The sequence below is a fragment of the Polyodon spathula genome, chromosome 1, assembly GCF_017654505.1.
Source record: "Polyodon spathula isolate WHYD16114869_AA chromosome 1, ASM1765450v1, whole genome shotgun sequence".
Classification (NCBI taxonomy): domain Eukaryota; kingdom Metazoa; phylum Chordata; class Actinopteri; order Acipenseriformes; family Polyodontidae; genus Polyodon; species Polyodon spathula.
Window position 1 is genome coordinate 32,536,207 of NC_054534.1, and position 21,482 is coordinate 32,557,688.

At 35.3% G+C, this 21,482-nt stretch overlaps 1 protein-coding gene across 3 annotated transcripts in view; it reads right to left on the bottom strand.

Annotated features, from left to right (window-relative positions):
- Positions 1 to 3,760: 3,760 nt before the first annotated feature.
- Positions 3,761 to 21,482, bottom strand: part of LOC121317437 (anthrax toxin receptor 2-like) — a 74,442-nt gene continuing 56,720 nt past the window's right edge. For all 3 annotated transcript variants that reach the window (XM_041253373.1, XM_041253393.1, XM_041253383.1), the window contains one exon: positions 3,761 to 5,601. In XM_041253373.1, the coding sequence (XP_041109307.1) occupies positions 5,566 to 5,601 (36 nt within the window). In that variant the 3' untranslated portion in view covers positions 3,761 to 5,565. The remainder of the gene's footprint in view (positions 5,602 to 21,482) is intronic.

Genomic DNA, 21,482 nt, shown 5'->3' on the forward strand with positions numbered 1-21,482 from the left:
ACCCAGGTACAGTACAGCCTGACAATATTCAACTTCAAACCAGCAAATGGCGCTAGTTGTCTGGACTTTGACATGAAGCCACGTACAAGTCATTTGAAATAATCTTTAAGCTTACATATACCATAGAGAGTTAAAAAAGGCTTGAAACTCATCCACACTGTGGACCATGACAAATAGTTAGCCATGCATAGTTTTCCTGTGACAGGTCAGGAAGTGAATTGTAACCCTTAACACCTAATGCAGGTTTCTATTGCCAGTGCTGGCGTTATGAGTAGCACTGTAACAGGTGCAGGCTAGGCAGGCAGGCATGCATGGTGAGAGGTCGGCTGCTACACATAAAATGCTTGGGGTGCGTTGAGGGACCAGCAAAGAAAACACTATGTGCTTTAGAATTAAAATAAATAAATCTTGGGCCTGGAATCTGAGACCGTTAGTCACTTCATGTCAACAATCACTTAAAATAAGTAGAGTGAACTGTTCTTTTGGTACTTACAGCTTCAACCCTGGAGGCCTGTATATGTAAACTACTACCCATTGTATAAAATGAGAAGCCCCCACACTTTCACCAGATATAAAGATACATGAAATGAGTCATCTCCAGTGTAATTCTGCTATGTCAAATTAACCTACCTTGTTTGATTTATTTTTTGGTTTGCATTTTTTTTTTAAATTGATTTGTTGTATGTAACATAAAACATGGGGGAAGATTCCCAAAGCCGTTCACCCCAAAGTATGAGTCTTTTCTGAAAAAAGACATGCTTAAGTGTGTTTTTGGTGTTTTTCTCATTTCATAAAGCATGGCACTATTGACACTGGAATGAGTTGATTAACAGGATGAGACGAGGCAACCCAGAGTAAACGTGGAGGCAGGGCACCTCTACACCAGGCATTTCAAAACAAATTCTATAACCTGTGCACAAAGCAATAATGCCATCAAAGCCACTAGCACAATACGTAACAGGCTTCCAGATTTCAAGTTTTAGCAGAGACTAATTTGTCAGGCTGTAAAGAGCACAACAGCACCAATAATGTACGCCAAAGTCAAAGAAACACAAGCAGTGTAAGAATTTTTATTTGACCCATGTAACACTCAGTTGGTGACAAACAAAACATTGGTGTTAAAAAGATTAAATAACTCAGGAGGTTAATTTTAGAGCTCCTGCATGTTTACTACTAGTTTCGCGTTTGTTCTGTAGCAGTTTGCTTTTCATTTTACAAAATAAAACTTAGCACTATGTTAAATGCTCTGTGAATTTGCCCCTACTCTTTAACTGTTAAAAATAGACATAGCTTGTAATAAGTTTCCATGTCTATTTTTAAATATGTTAACAATCTTAAAAAAAACAAAACAAAACAAAAAAAACAAAAAACAAAACTATAAATATTGTACTACCATACGGCTGAAATTCCTTCTATTGATTCTGGTGAGTGATAAACAGATATGCCACCAGATGAAATCCTCAATGAAATTATTATTTATTATTATTATTATTATTATTATTATTATTATTATTATTATTATTATTATTCATACAACAACAACAACAACAACAATAATAATAATAATAATAATAATAATAATAATAATAATAATAATAATAAACTTTGTTTCATACTTTTTTGAAAAATGTAAACATATACAATCATTTAGTGCGTTATCCATTAATAATTAACAAAAAAAAAAAATGTTAACTGTAGGGAAGTCAAGGTAGTCTAAAGACAATACATTTTAGGGTTTTTTGGGGCATTATGTTACAAGTTTAAATTTTAACACATTTAAAATGCTTTAAAAAACGTCTTGGATCAGATAACCTATTTGAAAAATGAAACTATTAATTGACAAAGACAAAAATGCTATTCTACATGCAATTTGCATTTCTGTACTGTAAATAAAGATAAAGACACACAGATGACTAGACAGATAGATGGAAAGGTCGGTAAGGGGTAACTGAATGTCAAATAAAGTATACAGAGGATTCTGACAAGGTGTACTTTATTTGTAAATGATAAGCTTTTTAAATAAAAAAAAATACATTTGACATGATAAAGCTGTAAGAATGATAATAACAATAAAAATACAGCTGCAAAAAATTAACAATGATAACACAGGTATTCAAACTTATCTCTGCGCCTGTTTTATTTCCCACAAAGCCTAGTACACTGTTTCTCTGCCCTGTACGTCACACATACATTACCAACACCTCCACTTTGTCCTTCTTTTCATTAGAACAATTTTACCAGCACACACAGGAATCCAATTAATTAAGTTAACCTGTCAGGTCTTTCTAAAAAGCTGTTGGTGCCTCTTTATGCTCCTGCAAGTTTTCGTTCTTCTTTTTTAGAGGGGGGGGACCTGTTTCTTATTATATACATTTATAATATATATAAATATAAAAATATATATTGAGACGTATAAATATATCTTATATATATATATTATATATATAATATATATATATATATTATATAATTATAACTATTTGCGCAAGTATTTTACTAAATAACATAATTTAATATAATTTGACATTGATGAAAAAGATAAAATCTCATTAGAGTGCAAATTATGAAAAGAGTTGAAAGTATATCGGCAAATTTCATTAAATGGCAGACCCAATTTCAAAGCTCTCCAAACCTCTGAGGTTTTTTTTTGTGCACTTTGCCTGTGGTGCAGTGCACCACAAAGATGCTTCTGCAGTGTAGATGGTACAATATATGCATCTCTCGTTTTGTAACATGTAATTACACCCCCCTTGTCTAGCCTTATAAATCTTTTTTGGGCCCAATTAAAGATCGTCTTTAGCATGCCATTTTGAACAAGGGGACAATTGGAGATGGAAGTGAGTCTATTCTAACTGCTTAGGTTTACAGAGTGACCCAGACATCGCATCAGTAGTAAGAAAGATTTGATATATTGTACTCATACATTTAACAACAGTGTAAATTAAACTAAATAGAACTTGACTTAAATGAACTGCCCTTCTACCTCGGGATTCCTCCTGAGCAAAAAATAATATATTTAACAAAGTTAAACATTCAAAATGTATTTTTTCCTTTTATCAGGCCCAAAATGTCAACCAAAATGTAGCCTTGTTTCAACATACAAGAGTCCAAGTTTCAGATGTACACAGTGGGAGCTACAATTTACATAAATATATATATATATATATATATATATATATATATATATATATATATATAATATATATATATATATATATATATAATCTCACACTTTTTTCACTGTTTTCAATAGTATTTCAGCAGAACAGTAAAACATATTTGTGTACATATTTCTTTTCATTGCAAATCTATAAGCAAAATAAAAAATAATAATCTGAAAAGCTTACAATTTTCAGTAAAAAAAAAAAAAGCAATACTCTTAATGTGTCTATAATGGGGACTCCCCTTGATAAGGGCTGCTTGTGTTTACACCCTACTGCATTGTGGGCAGATAAAAGGTCACACTCTTTATCTCCCAGTGCAGTGACAGGTACAGTAATATGCAAGATCGAATTAAACTTTTACAGTTCTGTCCCATATGCAGATAAAACTATTAACGCTTTATTTTTTGAGCTATGAAATGTAAGAAAAAAGCTGCTATCCATGATGTGGCACCACTGGCAATTCTCCCCATATTTTATGTGAAATGTCATTGAGAGGAAGATCTGTGTTGTGACTGGTGTGAATAAAGAGCTCATTAATGCAGGTTACTTACAGCCCTTTGCTTTCACATTATTAGCATAAAAGAAAATAAAACCAGAAGGTAAAATACATTTTATTTCTGCGTATATGTGCCGTAGTAGCTTTTTAATAGCACTGTTGACATGAATAAAAGTTAAGAAAAAGATTCTGAAAGTGGCTTTGCGTAAAAACTTCTTCCGGCAGGCACACACACTTGGAAGTCGACCAAGAGAATCATTTCTGTCCCTTGCTATTTCCATGAAGAGCGCAAAGGAATAATTAGACCAGAACACTTTGCCACGCCATTCCCATCTCCCGCACTTGCATGCCCACCAAATGTGAATTGTTCGCCTATTCTCCTCAAACATGATGGTTGTTGAACTTATTTTTAGTGTCATTTGATAAGCTTCCCTGCTTGCAGAGAGACATCCCACTGACCCAGCCACTGGTCATTGTCTATACCAGTTCACATCAAAGCAGGCGCGCTTTGTCAGGTTTCGACTCGAATATCCATTTTGCATCTGAAGTATCGTATCGAAAGTGACTAGATCATTCGAGCCTTTTTCTTCAGCTGCTGCCTCCTTCCACCCCCACAGTGTTTCCGCTCACACTAACATCATTTGGGATTGCCAACATGACAGGGCGGTTAAAATTTTTTACAATAAACACATCGCTTGTTGTGTTTGCAAGGGCCTGTGCGGCTCTATGGAAATAAATTCTGAAAATGAACAATAGTGTGCCCTTTTTTGTTACCAAGGTATGGTGGTGCTCCTCAAAATCAGAGTAATGCATATACAGCAATAGGTCATTCAATGTCAAAAGGCATAAAAAAGATGATCAAAATCTTCACAGGCTGCTGCTTGCTGTTGCCTTTAATTATATTAATTAAACTTTGAGATTCTCATGCAAAGAGAGTTGCTGGGTTGTGACGCAGAGGGACCCTTGGAGATTTGAAACAGTGGAGATACCAGCATTGAGACTGCTTTATTTTTATTTTAAAAAATCCTAAAACTGACAGGTATGTTTATAGATGATGATGCTTTATACGTTGCTGAACTTACAGTGGTGATAAAAATGAAAATAAAACACCAGCCACCATGTCAAGGTCTTGACGTATCAGACCCTCAAACCCTGCCCAAGATCTTTGGTTACAGGCTGTCTTTCAGTACAATAACGCTCTATTAATTTTTCTGTCCCGGTGCATAAAGAAAGGAAGGTGTCTTCAAAAAGGGCAAAGTCTTGCTGCTTCCAATACCTTGGGGCATCCTGTCTACATTTTGTCATGCGTGTGCACTTTTCAGCGTTAAAATGACAAGATTTTCAGTCAGAACACTCCCGCTAGGCATTAAATAATGGTGGAGCTGGACAGATTTTGTGATGAGACGTCGCCAAAAGGCAACAGACTTTGGTACTTGTTAGGCCCATCGGGATTATTTTTATTTCCTCGCCAACAGCAACCAGCTTCTTTCTATCTCAGATTTTATTTGTTTTGTTTAAATCGCTGCCGTCTGTGTCTATGAAATTAGGTTTTCCACAGAAGGCACAACATGGGCAGAATATGATAAGTATTCGGTGCGCACAAAAGTGCTTCACTAAACCAAACGGCACAGAGTGGGACTGATGGTGTATTGAAGGCCCTTTCATCATTAAAACCAGTAGGTTATTAAGATAGAAAAGCTTAATAAGGTGCTTTAGAATGCAGAAGAATTTAAAAGAGCTAACCAGGTGATCTATGCTTCAAAATGCACAAATTCAAGGAAGGCCAAAAGACATAGTGGTTTCAAGGCAAAGCGGTGAGGTTCTTTGTAAACTGGTAACCAGTTTACTGCTGTCTTCAGTAGGTAGTTACAACCGCAGTGAATGTACCCAAATAGTTTTCTTCTACTAGCTCTGAACACGACTGAAGTCTATACAACGACCCTGGAAAACAAAAGAAAAAAAAAAAAGACACATTAATTGTGCTAAAGACACAGCAGTTGCAAAAGGTTCTTTTAAGGAAAATAGTGTGCTGTCTTTCCTTTTATGATTTTGTTTCAGCTATTTATCCAGAGATCAGTCCTTGATCAATTTCAGATCAGAGTTTATTACTTAACATGAATAATGTAACATTATAATAATTCTGAAAATATAAATACATATGCTACAGTTAAAAGGGACTTGCATACATCAATCAATGAAAATGCAGTCCTTTGAACTATTGATTTTTTTTGTATTATTAGAATAACAAATGTATTACCTGATTAAATGATGAATATACTTTTACCAGTATATATACCAATGCTGTACTAATTATGTAACACAGGTCATTGTTTTTTTTTTTCTTTAAAGCCTTGTGCATAACAACAACAACAACAACAACAACAACAACAACAACAATAATAGCTTTCTTAGCTTAGTTTTTTCTATGTACAACAGAAGCTGTGTTTTTATTTTTGTCCTTTTTTAAATTCTAATTTTATACATTTTTTGTTTTAAACTCGTTTAATTCTTCTGTTGCTGCAAATTCACTTTTTTTTTTTACAATTAAATCCACTATGTATCTATTTTTTAACTGCTGTTTTCACCAAATTCTGTATGACTGTTTTTAAGTTTATGGTTTAATTGTTCGTCTCTTGTGTGTGTGACATGCCTTGGCATCACTATACAAATGTACTTGATTCTCTTTGTTTAGTCTTGTACAGTGTTTTATTTCAGATACTTTCTGTATGAAAGGCGCTAAATAAATAACATTTGATTTGACTTTGATAACCTGACTGAATAAAAAAAAAGCACAAATTATACATTGTAAAAAATACATTTATTATTATTATTATTATTATTATTATTATTATTATATCTGTCTTATTTTATTGTTTTTTTAATGAATCTCTGATCCTAGCCTTGCAATTTATTTTTTCTCCATTTGGGGCTCCACTTCACATTCCAGATGTAACCAATGTTAGCAACACAGAGGGGCAGTACATGTAGAGTAATGGTGCATGTGTTTCTGGGCTCTGCAGCAAGAATTACATATACTGTATAAGTACATCATGAAATCACATATATGAGAATTGATCCTTTATTTTCATAGTTTAATTACAGAACCAGTTTGTTTCTCTTTTACTACATTCCTTACTATAACCAATGCTGAATATATTTAAATGAGTATTATATAATATATATATCTTATATATATATATATATATAATATATATATATATATATATATATATATATATTATATAACACCTTGTTATGGTAGTGCACACCCTGTGACTATAATCCTGTAGGGTTAATGGATAAAACATCAGATGCTGTGTTGGCTGCTAATGGTACAGTGGATAAATGCATTGGAATAAGTCTTGAGTTTCAAATCTGTTCCAGGCATAAGGGCGTAAAAAATCATTATGATGTAAGGGCTATGCAGGTGCAACACAATACGTTCAGATCCATCCCTAGTCCCCAGTGCTCAGCAAGCTCATGCTAATCTGGCAGTGTCTGTTGAAACAAGGCCATGTTGAATGCAGAACAGAAGCTGGGAATCCAAACCCACCTGTGTGTGCCGCACAAATATAGCACTGCAAGCTACACTTCTGATTCGCTGTAACCTTTCACAAGAATACAAGTGTGTGGCTCAAAATGTTATTCAAAACGTGGAGATGTACAGTATAGGGAAATATGTAGTGCAACCATGTTTATCTGTGATTATATGTGAAATCAATGGAAAAAAAAATGCTCATAAAATCATAATTTGGAAAGTGCCACTAAAATCTGATTTTTTTTTTAAATTATTAAATTATATATGTAAATGTATACAGTGTCTATGAGTATAAATTCTGCTAGATAAACAATCCCATTTTTAATTGTTATGTCAAGAACATGTTATTTGATAGGTTGGGGATGAAAAATATATTATTTAAGGATGGTGACAAGTCATATTAGAAAAATCAGGGAACTGAGGTTTTTTCAATTCAAACAACCTTTGTTTTGTAAATAAATTAGGAACTTCAAGATTTACATTGAAATTAAAGTACAAAGTGGTACTTGGGTCTCCGGATCTGTGTTTTACATAGAAGGATAAGAAATCGTATAACTTTCTAACCAATATAAATGATAATGCAGTCTCAGGGTTTGTCCTGTCTCACACACACACTGCAGATGCTGCGTTTGCTAATTATTTTCTCTCCTTAATTAATGGTATCATTGTACGACTCTTACAAAACTGAAAATGCTGCATTTCTTTACTTGTTAGGCTGTAGCCCACATCAATGGTTCGGGCACTGTATTCAGCACTATATTCACCACTTAATGACACATTCTGGAATTACAGACATCAGTTTTGTGCTTTTGTGTTTACATACATAGTGTAGCTGTGTATTTTCTCAGTTTTTAAAAACTTAACAGAATGGATGTAAGAAACCTGCAGCTTCTGCTTATTTCCAATAGTTTAAACAAACATTATTTTAAAACTATGTATCATTAATTCCTCAGAATGAAAATTAATTTAGTTCAGATGTAAAAATAAACTAAAGCAACTCTGATTAGAAACCACATCTGTGCTGGACAGAAATTCTGTATACTGCACATACAATTGAACATTAGCTCTGGGCTTTGATTGAGGAATAATTTGGAAAGTTGGTGGTTCTTGGTCATAATGTCAAAATAGTTTTTACAATCTTTAGCCAAACCACAAGGACTGGTTACTGTGGTTGGCATTTAATAGCTTGTGTATCTACAAGGTTATTATGCATAAGTTTTACTTTGTCAAATAAGGCAGTACCTTCCACTACCACTGCATGTCAGCAATGCTGAAAAGAAATTAAAACTTCTGGGTGACAAAATTCCTCAAGTACTGTCCTTTGGAAAGTGCTATGCTACCTTCTCCTCATTGTTTTAATACTGGATTTGCATATAATCCTATGCAGATGTTTTAATGCCAACAGTCTAATGTACAATGCAACTCAATTAAAAAAATAAAATAAATAAACCCAGATGATAGCAATATTTATACTTTCAAAATCTTGTTATTATAGAAATTGTGGTAATCCTTCAGTAATTAGGGAGACCATGATTAGATTAGCTTTTTTTCACACTTTCCTTGTCCATGAAAACATACATAATACAAGATTCAAGTGCACAGCTTAATAACTTTAAAGAGGCCATTATATTATGGGGCTGACGTGAGGATAGGCACAGAGCAAATAATTGTGGCAGCAAAATCCAAATGGCCTATCCACCTATGCAAGCTTAAGAGCAATAAAACATACTCAACACACACAAATATCTTGTTAATGATGGTCGCAATGAGCGCCGCCTGTGCATCGGGCTATTTAGCGGCCGCCCAGAGGTGAGGTGAGTTAGGAGTAGAGAGCAGTAGGCACTGTATGAGATTTATGGAGCACGGAAATTAAACCAAAAGTCAGTGCTGTCTGTGTTACCAGGAGGACAGCCAACCAGCTGATGAAAAGGTTGGCTGCCATCCACATCATAGCTGACACTGCTGGAGAGACAAGCGAAGAGAACAATCCATCACAAAGTGACCCTGGGTTTGAATATGCAGGGTCTTCTTCGTCTTGCCCTTCTCCTCCGAAGGTTTTCCTGCCTGTCCAAGAGCCAAGCATCGTCACATCAGGAAGTGTACCAAAGCAGCCATCCTGGGGCCAATGACAGGGCTCTGAATGTGTGTGGTTTTATACAGCTTTTAATTACTCATTTCTACAATGGTTTGCACCTTGTCAGGGGAGATGCAAAGTTTCTGGAGGGTCAGCTATTGCCCAAGTGCAAGGCGAAATCCTTACATCTCATTATGTTTGCACCCGCTTAGTATTCCAGCTCCTCGCCCAGTTCCATGCTCTTTTCTTCATTTGAATATATTTCAACATAATTTAAATGGATTGACGGCAAAGTGAAAATTTGATAGCAGATGCAGAACGCCAGTTGAAAACCATTCTTTAAATACGCTGCATTTTTTGTGACTGCAAAAGTCCCACTTTACACCACCTAAACACGGTTTTTGGCAGCAATATGGGTGTTTTGCAGGTGCAAATCACTTTGCACATATTCTTACATCAGCCCCTATATGTAATCTTCCTTTAATGAAACCCACTTGAACTTTTTGCACATTTTGTTGTGTCAGTACCTCAGGGTTTCATGCATTTAAATGATAATTTTTTACTACTTCTGCACACTATACTCCACACTATTAAAAGGAAAAATGTTTTCATTGGGAAAAAAAATTATATATTAAAAATACAAAACTGAAAGATCATTATTGGATAAGTCTCCACCCCTTCCTGAGTTAATACTTGGTGGAAGCACCTTTGGCAACAATTGCAGCTGTGAGTCTGTTACCAACTTTAACCACCTAGATCTGGCAATATTTGACATTTCTTCTTCACAAAACTGTTCAAGCTCTGTCAAGTTCCTTGGGGAGCGTTGATGGACAGCAATCTTCAAGTCATGCCACAAATTTTCGATTGGATTTAGGTAGGGGCTGTGACTGGGTCACTCAAGGACATTTACCTTTTTGTTCCTTAGCCACTCCTGTGTAGTTTTGGCTGTTTGCTTTGGGTCATTGTCATGCTGAAAGGTGAACTTCCGTCCCAGTTTCAGCTTTCTTGCAGAGGGCAGCAGGTTTTCCTCAAGGACTTCTCTGTACGTTGCTCCATTCATTTTCCCTTCTATCCTGACAAGCGTCCCAGTCCCTGCCCATGAGAAACATCCCCATAACATGCCACCATCATGCTTCACAGTAGGGATAGTGTTCTTTGGGTGATGCGCTTTGTTGGGTTTGCACCAAACATAACACTTTGCATTTAGGCCAAAAAGTTCCATTTCAGTTTCGTCAGACCACAAAACTTTTTGCCACATAGCTACAGAATCTCCTGAGTGTTTTTTTGCATATTTCAAACGGGATTCAAGGTGGGCTTTCTTGAGTAATGGCTTCCTTCTTGCCATCCTACCATACAGGCCAGATTTGTGGATATTGAGATATTGTTGTCACATGCACACTTTGACTAGTCTTGGCCACAAAAGCCTGTAGCTCTTGTAAAGTTGCCATTGGCATTTTTTTATACCCATCCCCTCATCTGTGCCTTTCAACAACTTTGTCCCGGAGTTCTTATGAAAGCGCCTTGGTACTCGTGGTTGAGTCTTTGCTTTGAAATGCACTACCCAGCAGAGGGCAGGTAGGGAGGTTCTTTGTTGAAATGAATCTTCAGCTTTCATATTTTGTTGTGTACTACTCATTTATTCAAACCAAGCAGTGTATCGTTGATGAGGTTTGTAAAATCAATCAAGCTTATTGTGTGTAAAAAAACAATAATAGCAGTATAACAATAGTTGCAGTTAGTGTCATCTTACTTAAAGGCACTCAAGCTGAAATCGTAAAGTAATTTACAGTAGGCTACAAACGTGGCAGCGGACTGTCTCTCTTTAGCACGCACGCAAGAACTTGCAGACTTGGTAGAACTGTGTTTAGAATTTTAAAAGAAAGTATTTTATAAGATTTTTAACTAGAGGTACCAGGAATATGACACTGGGCGCACAGAGGTTCCGGGACTGTCTCCCGGCAAAACGTAAGCACTGTCTGTATGCATCCCCCCCCCCCAGTTGTATATTACATCAAACGGGTTCATACAGAAGTTGCATCTTTTTGTTTCAGTGACAATCTGTGAGAGGCAGCTGTAAATGGCTGTTTATATCTACTCCAGTGTACTGTAAATGCTCAGGCAGCACCATATACTTAAATGGCTGACAGGCTCCTTGGCTTTAAACTGTACAAATGGTTTTTCGTAGAATGATGAGACCAGTGGCTAGTACCTGCTGAATTTAAATGTTCAGTTTATGTATTTTTCACAATTTAAAACATATTAGAAGAGACGTTTTAAGCAGCACATGTTGTATTTGGGATGCTAATATTTTTTTAAACTCTTACTTTCTGGTTTATTAAAAAGTTGTCAAAATCATATTTTAACCACATTTATAATAGGGGGACATGGATTATTATTATTATTATTATTACAATTAGACAAATGTTTTGACATTTTGTAAGTAACAGTTACTTATTGTTAATGTATTCTTTCTGTTCCAGAGTTTGTAATCCAAACTTACTGCGTCTTCAACAGATTGTATAAACAGGTGTGTTGAACCTCAATATTCGCAGATAGCTCGAAGAATCTGCAACATGAATCACTATAATGCCAAATACTTTATTAAAGGAAGTACATTTCGATCAATGCTGACCATCCTTAGTGTGAGCAAATCAACACCACGTGTGGATTTAAGGGTTACACTTGATTGGCAGGATGTTCAAACGCTATATTAACGTCAGGTGTTTAATTGAATCAAGCCATCACGTACAAGGACCAATAATTACACACTGGTATAGATAGACATCAAAAAGTTAGAATTCATACGTTTACAGAAAGAAAGTGAAGTCGTAAAGATGACATTATAGAAACTGGCATTATCACAAGCAGCACATTTCCAGCATGTTCTAGCAACAGAAATCACCCACACTTAAAAAAAAAAAAAAAAAAAACATAAAAAAAAATGTGAGCTGAGATTTGTTATCGCAGTATATTAAAAAAAAAAAAAAAAAATGCGCTAAGACCTGCCGAAAGATAAGTAAGCTGCAAAAGAAAGAATTCTCGTAGAAACGTTTTTGTTACCACCAGATTTTATGAAATCAGGATGTTTATGTCTGCCTTATATACCCTGTTTACTTGTTATAAATAAACTGCAATTCCTAGTCCTTCATTTTCTATTTTATATTTAAAAGAATTTAAATATATATATATATATATATATATATATATATATATATATATATATATATATATATATATATATATATATAGACACACCCACACACACACACACACACACACACACACACACACACACACACACACACACACCAGACTGTTACTTGTTTGCCAGGCAAAGCCTCTGAGTGCACATTCAAACTGTCATACAATCACAGCTGTTAAGATAATGTATTAATAAAGATTATCCAATTGGTGTTCTTTTATCATAACGCTACTGGCAATGCTATTACATGTGCTAGTTTTAATGATACATGGGTACAATCTCCATCTACTAATATGGAATTCATTTTACAAGATTTTCAGAGATTGATGAATTCACTAGCCAACATATTTGTCTGTGTAGTTTTACATAATTAATTATTTTTTTTTTAAACATTATAAATACATATTTTTGAAAAGGCAGTAACATAAATGTAACAGAGAACAACTTTGCAGTGGGATCAAATGTTATCTTACGCAATGTACTGTATCAAATTCTATCTTATGCAGTGTACTGTATCAAATCCTATCTTATGCAGTGTACTGTATCAAATCTTATCTTACGCAATGTACTGTATCAAATGTTATCTTACGCAATGTACTGTATCAAATTCTATCTTACGCAGTGTACTGTATCAAATCCTATCTTACGCAGTGTACTGTATCAAATCCTATCTTATGCAGTGTACTGTATCAAATCCTATCTTATGCAGTGTACTGTATCAAATCCTATCTTATGCAGTGTACTGTATCAAATCCTATCTTACGCAGTGTACTGTATCAAATCCTATCTTACGCAGTGTACTGTAAAACCTAAACTGACTGACACACCAAAGGGACTGAACATTGGTGGCCTCTTAAGACAGACGGGCATTATCTTATTTAAACATGCTTCAGGAGTCCCTAATTTAATGCTAGTGGACATATTTAGTCTATTTAGTATAATTGTGCCTATATGATACCGTATAATTCAGTATAGTATATCTTACAGTTTATTATATTATTAGGTGGGTGTAAACAACTTTTTTTTTTTTTTTTTTTTAAACATCCAAATCGTATTCAGTTGGGGTTTAAAAACCTGAACAGTAAAAAAGATCAAATGGCGGTTCCAGCCGTTGCACAGTTAGAAAAGAGAGAGATAAGATGCTTTAAAAGCATATCCATTTAGTTTTACCATAGAGCTGAAAATAAACACAGCCTTTTTGCTGGTGCAAGGCTAAGTTATTTCTGAAGCAAAATATGCAAACAGCACTAGCTGCAGCTGTTTCCGGCTCAGAATCCTGTTTTTTGTCCCCTGTTCTTTTCAAAGTAAGTGCACATTGTTGCCAGCTAAAAGCTCTGTGCTGTTTCTGAACCAACTTCCACATAAATGCCAGTCGTTTTGGCTGGAGCAAGCTCACAGAAGGTAAAGCAGGCACAGATGGCTCTAATACACAAACGGAATCCAGCAGAGGGACAAGATGGAGCCACACCAGAGCAAGTTCCAAATAACTGCAGTGTATCCAGTCAATCTCTTTTAGTGGGCGTTGGGTAGGTTGTTTCTCTGACATGTTTAAAAGCAACCATGTGGTAAAAGAAATCACCCATCAATATATTATCACTCAAATGCTGCTGTGAGTCTTTTATACTTCAAGAAATGGAATGAATCTCCAACACTAAAATCTCTAAAACATCTTAAATGGACAGCCTTGCTTCAATACAAAATACCTGCCTAGCCATGCAACGCATCAGTGATATTTTTTAATGTTTATATCCCGGGGAAAGATTAACAGTCATATCTTAATATGAAGCAATTTTGTTATTTTGTAGACAAGCCATTCAAATATCACTTTGCGATATTCCATATAGAAACCATGATAACCCAAATCTAGTTCTTTCTTTACTTAGCCAGTTCCAGCTCATTAATCTGTGGGGTAACACTGCACTTGTTATACCCAAGCAAAAGTACACCAAACTCGGAGAGCGCTCTTTTAGCTTCACGGCCCCGACTGGAACTCTCTCCCAGCTTTAGTGCGTGTAGCTCCCACGGTCGCTCGCTTCAAATCAACTCTCAAGACCCACTTGTTCTCGCTTGCTTTCAGTGCACTTCAAGCCTGATATATGTTATTAGCTGTTGTCTAAATGGCCATTTCAGGTTTTTCACTCCATCTTATTCGTATGATTCTGCAGGACACACGCATCCACAATGCTTAGAATTCACATCCTAGCCTTGTATTTAATGTAATGTGCTTGTATTTAATGTATTTGCAATGTGTTAACTGCTTGTACTTAATGTACTATGCCCTGTATCTCACTGTATTTAATGTATCATGCATTGTTCCTTACTATCTTGTAAAGCGCTTTGTGATGGTGGTCCACTATGAAAGGAGCTACATAAAATAAATATTGATTGATTGATTGATTGATTGATTTGTCTCTACTAGACGTCAATCACAGTAAATAGAGAAGGACAATTATAGCAAACTGCCTGAGGAGTAATACAAACATGCAAATATGAAGTATTTATATCAAATGGCTTCTGAGATGAGGTAGTGATGAGGCTTTGAAGGTGTAGCAAAATAAATGATTTACCAAAATATATAAAAACAGTCTCATCTCATTTAAATATATCCCACACCACACTCCTCACACTGCCAAATGCTGTATAATAGCTACCTAACACTATAGTAGCCATGAGAATACAGTATCTAAAAACAACTACTCAACACAAACACTTATAAAACAAGTCCATACTGATGAGCTCCTGCCTACTCTATATTCCAATTCAGCTATACCAGCTATATACAGTTGTGGTTTGAAATGCACGTGTATCTCTGAAATTATGTGAATAACAAAGACTATATGGTATCATTTACTCATAGTAATCAAATGTGTGTCTGTTAATTTAGTATTTTACATGAATAAAAAGAACCGATCAAAAAACAGCATCGCTGTATTTAAAAAAAAAAAAAAAAAAAAAAAAAAAAAAAAAAGTTGACTATCAATCTAGAAATACAAAACATTTGGTATGCCATATACGATGTAACACACATTATTTCATAGTAGCAGAACAATACATAATAAAAACAACCCAACAACAGAGGAATGGCACAAAAAAAGCACAGGCTTCCCATGAGCTGTGTATTCTGAAAACCTTACTGACTGTGTAGTCGTCTTTCCACCAGCCTGGTGCAGGATGGGGTCAAATGGGATCTACAAAAAGTTAACATCTGAACATACGACAGGAGAGGCAGTAATTGGAATGAGCTGTCAGGATGGAACTGGGCTAGCGTGTCTGAAAGTCTGCCATTAGGACGTTGCCGTGTACATGTGCCAGGACTCTTACTCTCCCACAGGGTGGCACAAATTAAACTCAATGATGAGACTAATGCAGTAAGAAATGCTTTTGGCACTGACTGGAACTGACATTAAAAGTAACACTTTTAAGAAAGAGTCAGATTGTAGGTGGTAAGGGCAAACATCGGTGATAACAAATACGTAGGTCTGGTGTCATTTTTGTTAAAGAAAAATTTAAATCCAGCTTGATAATAAAAAAAAAATTGTGAAAAAGAAAATCTGTTGTGTAATAACAGCCATTAAAATCCCTGCATGATTACTACGAGCTGATAATGGATAATTACAATTTATAATCATTATAAAGGCTGGTTTGACTGAAGAAAAACAAGCGCAAATAATTCTATTCTCTATCAGATTGCTACACGTGGATGGTCCTTCGATCCACCGCTATTTATACTGTGTCAACCGAATAGACCCCTGCAGTATACAAAAAGGCAATTCTGTCAGTGCCAAAATAAATATTTTCTTACCCTTGCTCCACACAGTTGCAAATTGTATCTGATGTATTCACTCTGACCACTACAGTCTGCACATTATTTTGGTTAATTTGGGATAACTGAATCTGATTAAATGTGTGATCTTCATAATAAGCTAAGTGACTTTACTCAAACTGTTTAAACTAACATTCATTTGCAAACACCAAACAACTACCTAAATACAACATGACTGCATTATGAGAGTTAGACATAATTATGATAAAGCTCCAAATTCAGTCAATGTTGCTATTTTTATTGTTAGTTTTAAATTAGTATGTAATTATTGCTCTAACAATTCGCAGCGTATTTATTATAACTTCAGGGACTATTAACAATGTTTTACTTGTACTAGACATTGGTTGCAATGGACTATTTTAAACCGTTTTTACATTTTCATCAGTTTTGTTTTTAGACAGATTACAGTATGTTTATACAAATCATTATCCATTTTAATAAACCAAAAAACCTTCTATTTAGATAATTTTAGTTTAACCACACTTAACTTATGTAATTTGTTGGCTCTGTAGGAGCCCACTGGTTGGATCAAATCTAACATTTTCACACCAGGGAGTGCACAATACTAAATATAATGATTTACTGTACATACAATTTTGATAAAACATTTTTGTCTCACATAGAAAGAGAAACATCTTAACTTGAAAGCAAAGGGAGCCACAAAGCTCATGTTTCCTCTTATAATCTGTCTAATTGAAAACAGTGCAGATAACAACGTCCTTGTAAAACTGAATTCCAATAACAATAGAAAACACAGTTTTAGAAACAGGTGCTATACTACTACTGTTATTAATACTAATTTAAGTATTTCAATGTTGAGAGTGTTAGGACTTTTCATGAATGGTTATTATTTTCTTTCCTGTTTTGCCTTTGTTTTATTTTTTACGTCGACTGACATCCTTGACCATTTTAATAATGGATTTCCTACCATGCAATTAATTACTAAGAATGGAGATTTTTCAAGAATATCAGGGGAAAAAAAAGATAACGAATGTCATTAACGGAGCATCACTTAAACATCAGAAATATGAAGAAATGAAAAAGCAACACTGTCTCTATTTATTGACATTTGCGAGGATCACATAAAGAGCACTGACACGTTGACATCATTAAAATCAGGAGCAATTATCATCACAAAACAGTCCAATGCTGAATGTTATCCAGTCTTTAATTTGTTAGTTCATTATTTTGATAGGCTTTCAGATTAACACTTGCTGCAGTTGTAACATTCCATGTATTGGAAATATTAACTTGTTTATTTACAGACAATAAAAACCAATTGCATTCTTTTTTAAATCCTTTTTTTGTTAGACTAAATGTAATAACATAAATGATTTTAAAAGCATATATTTATTTCCTTTTTATTTCATCAATGGGCCCCATACACTGAATTAAAGCATTTAACTTTAAAGATTAGTGTCATAAGCACTTAGTTACTGGGTCCTGAACTACTTACATTACTTCTGATTTTGTTGCACTATTTGTTTTTTGATTTACCCAAAAAAAGTTAACTGAAATATTAGTAATTACAAGTAATATATGTACTATACAAGTAATACATGATAGTGCACTTGTGAACTTAAACATACCTGAGCTAGGTTTTTGTAATTGTCTTCTAAAACTGTCCAGTCTAAACACATTGTGTTTGTATTTTAAATCTATCTATTTTGTTCATCTATTTTGTTTAAAAACTATTATCACCTATCACAAACTATTATGATAGAACAAGAACCTGGTTACAGAGTTTCTGAATGTTGTGTGTTTATAAAATGAAAACAATCAAACAGCAGTTGCCAAAAACAGAAGATGAATTTCCATCATTCTTTAGATTCTATGAATGACAGTGACCACTTCCATTGGTACAAGAAAGCAAGTTTAGAGCAATCACAATAGATACAAGTGCAAGTATGGGAAAAGGGTAGACTGAACACAGCGAAATAACAGATGTTCTACACAAAATACATTTTCCCTCTTCTTTAACCTCACTCAAATAACTTAAAAATAACCAAGAATGGTATTAAAAGGAAATTGACTGTTTTAAGTGGCTACAACATGGAATATTTAAATGGGTCGGCGCACCTGTTGATAACAAATATTAAGATGCAAATTACCCTTGAAAGCAGATTATAAAATAGACTTTGTATTCTATAATTGTAGCATAAAGCAGCAATACAGGGTGCCCTCATGCTCCATATCTCACAAAGTGGTCATTGTCACACAGGTAAACAAAGTGCCACAGGATTGTGGGAAGGTTTTGATCTTTGAACTCAATACCAAGACACTCTGAGGTCCAACTGTGCCATACTTAAAAACACCTGCAAGATTAATATAGGGACTATATGAAGCTAACTTAACATCTGCAACTGTTTAAGACCTGAAAACAATTTGCTTAATTAGACTTTTTTTAATTATCAGTTCAATTAAGGGTCTAGTTAAGTAATTGAGAGCTCAGTTGGAATGAAAACCAGCAGACACAGGGGTTCCCCAGGACCAAGGTTGGGAACCACGGATCTAGATCATTAGCATAGACCTGCCACTGCTATTACATTAAATACCAAGGTGCTTAAAGTGTTAAATGCTTTCACCTTATTTCATGCCCTTTGCTCATTACTGGGGGAAAAATGAGCCATCAACTTTACAGTGCAAAAAGGCCACAGGATACAATTTGTTTTAGTCCTCGTCTTGCTTTACTTTTTCCAAATGCATGCCAAGCAAACATTGCCATTTAAAAAAGATTTAAAAGTTATGAAAAGTATTAAAGAAAATCCTCTTAACATAAAATCTGGTATGTTTGGAGAATATGCAGAAAAGGGAACACCCTAAACCGGCATGTTTTTTTCCCAACAAAACCCTGATTTCTATTAATTCTGGAGAACATAATCAATCCATGCTTTAGAAAAGAAAATCACTATTTTCTGCTGCAGTTGTATGGTGATAAAACTTCTTGCTGATCAAATATATCAGCAGCTGAAAGTATACTCAACAGACCATATACAAATGAGAGCAGTAAATAAAGTAGTGGCATTCATCCAGGATGTGATGATGATCAAAATTAAAATTGGAACAGCTTCAGAACACAGTATTCTCTGTTAAATTATCTATTTATATTACAATTGATGTTTAAAAATAAAGAGGAAACTAACAGAAATAATGATTAAAAAAACATGCAAAAATGGCTAGTAACAACAGTAGGGAATGGCAAAGAGTATAATACTGAAAAGTAAAAGATGTATTATAAAATAGCGTAAACATTTCCTGCATCCTGATTGGCTGACAACATTTCAATGCCATATGGTCAAAAGAGTACAAGCAATTTAAAATGTAAAATTGCACTGGGACACTGCAAGTTTTAAACACAAAATAACTTAGTATAGTCAAGATGGTATTTCATAAGGAAAAAAAAAAAAATCTGGGTTACAAAGAACAAAATACATACAATACAGCAACTATAAAAAAAAACACTGGTCTGAAAAGTCCAGACATGCTGAGTTCTACACACTGGGATCAGTTTCTATGTAGGACTGTGGCCAGTAGGTAAAGTTTAATTTTAGAAAATACATATTTATTACTTTTGTATTTGGTGTAACTGTATGTGTAATACACATAACAGTAAAATAGCAATACTCTATGCTGTGCCATCTCTGCAGCGGTCTCCCTGTGGGGACAAGTGAAACTCACTCCTCAACCTCAGAGGCCCAGCCATGCCGCTCTTGTCCTCTGACAGGAAGGTTCCCGAGTGCCAGAGAAGACCCCCGACCAAAACCTTCCTAACTATCTTTCATTTTTTCATTCTTCTGCTCAATCTAATTATTTTCACCCATGCCAATCTCACTCTCTGGATAGCAAAGCTTGTTCCCAGCCTCAGAGCTCAGGTGTTTGGCTTCAACTCCTTGGGGGTGGCTCAGAGAGCTGACGGGGAGACCCTGGGCCCACTTTGCATGTTTATTTCCCTTTTCTCTTTTCCAGCTCTCCAGTCTCCCCACAAAGGAAATGAGGCTCACTACTCAGCCTCGGAAGTTTGACTGTGCCAACTTCCCTCATTGGCGACCCTTGTAACCTGGGGAGACCTTCGGACATTCTCATCATCATTTTGTTTTGTCCGCAATCCTACTTTTCATTTCCCCTTGGGTGACTTAACATAGCTTCCCAGCCTTGGTGGTCCCACCTACGAGAGGAAGGTTCTTCGTGAGCCAAGGTGAACACCTGTTCTTCTGTTAAAGTCACAAACACTTCTCTCCTATTTCAATTCCAGAGGTTCTTCCTCCACGCTGCCCTTGCTCCTGTCCCGTGAACTTTAAAAATAGTTTGAATTACTGTAGAACTCCTGCTTCTTTGCCTGTTCTCCAGGTGGAGTTTCTGTGTTTGTTTCAGCAAAACTAAATAAATCAAGGAAATCAAACATAGATTGTAACAGCCTGCTGAAAAAGTTAATTTTTGTTTCAATCTAACGTGTTTCTGTTCTGTCCCTCATGATTCTGTCATTACCAGTCAGCCAGGTCCTGTCATATGTACCGAAACTCCCCTTGGCCGGTTCATAGTGAATTGGACTGCTTCATGGTGAACTGAACTGCTGGTGATGCAAGATCTGACTTCTTGTTACAGACCAAATGTTTGTTACACAATATGGTGTCATTTATCAGCTTCTTTAGGCAAAAACAAAAGTCACCTTGATAAGTGTCAGCTTGATTTACATGGAAAATCCATACTTCCCCAGATTTCTGTCCACCTAAGACGGTAAGAAAAGAATCATGATGCCATGTATATATTATTAAGAATACTGCCCTTTCACCCGTGGAATATGTGTTGGAATTCCGCTACGCAAGATTCTATACCACATTAAATAAAAACACACTGCAGTTGAGGAGAGTGAAGTCCTTTCAGTTGGGCGCAGGCAAAGCTTCTTGAGTTCTAAAGTACATAGGACAATAGGACAATCTAGTCTATTTTTCTTTCCTTTTTTGGGGGGAATCTTGCTTATTTTCACATATTTGGGTGAAAAAACACATAAAACTGATCAATATCAAATGCTTTCATTGACATACTCCAGACTTTCACCAGGCACCTTTGCTGGTTTCCACAAATCACAGGGTGATGAGTCATAGCAGCTCTATCAACACATACAGTAACATTTTTGTTGGAATACTAATATTTACTAAAGTTTCCCCTTTAAACATGTCTCTATATT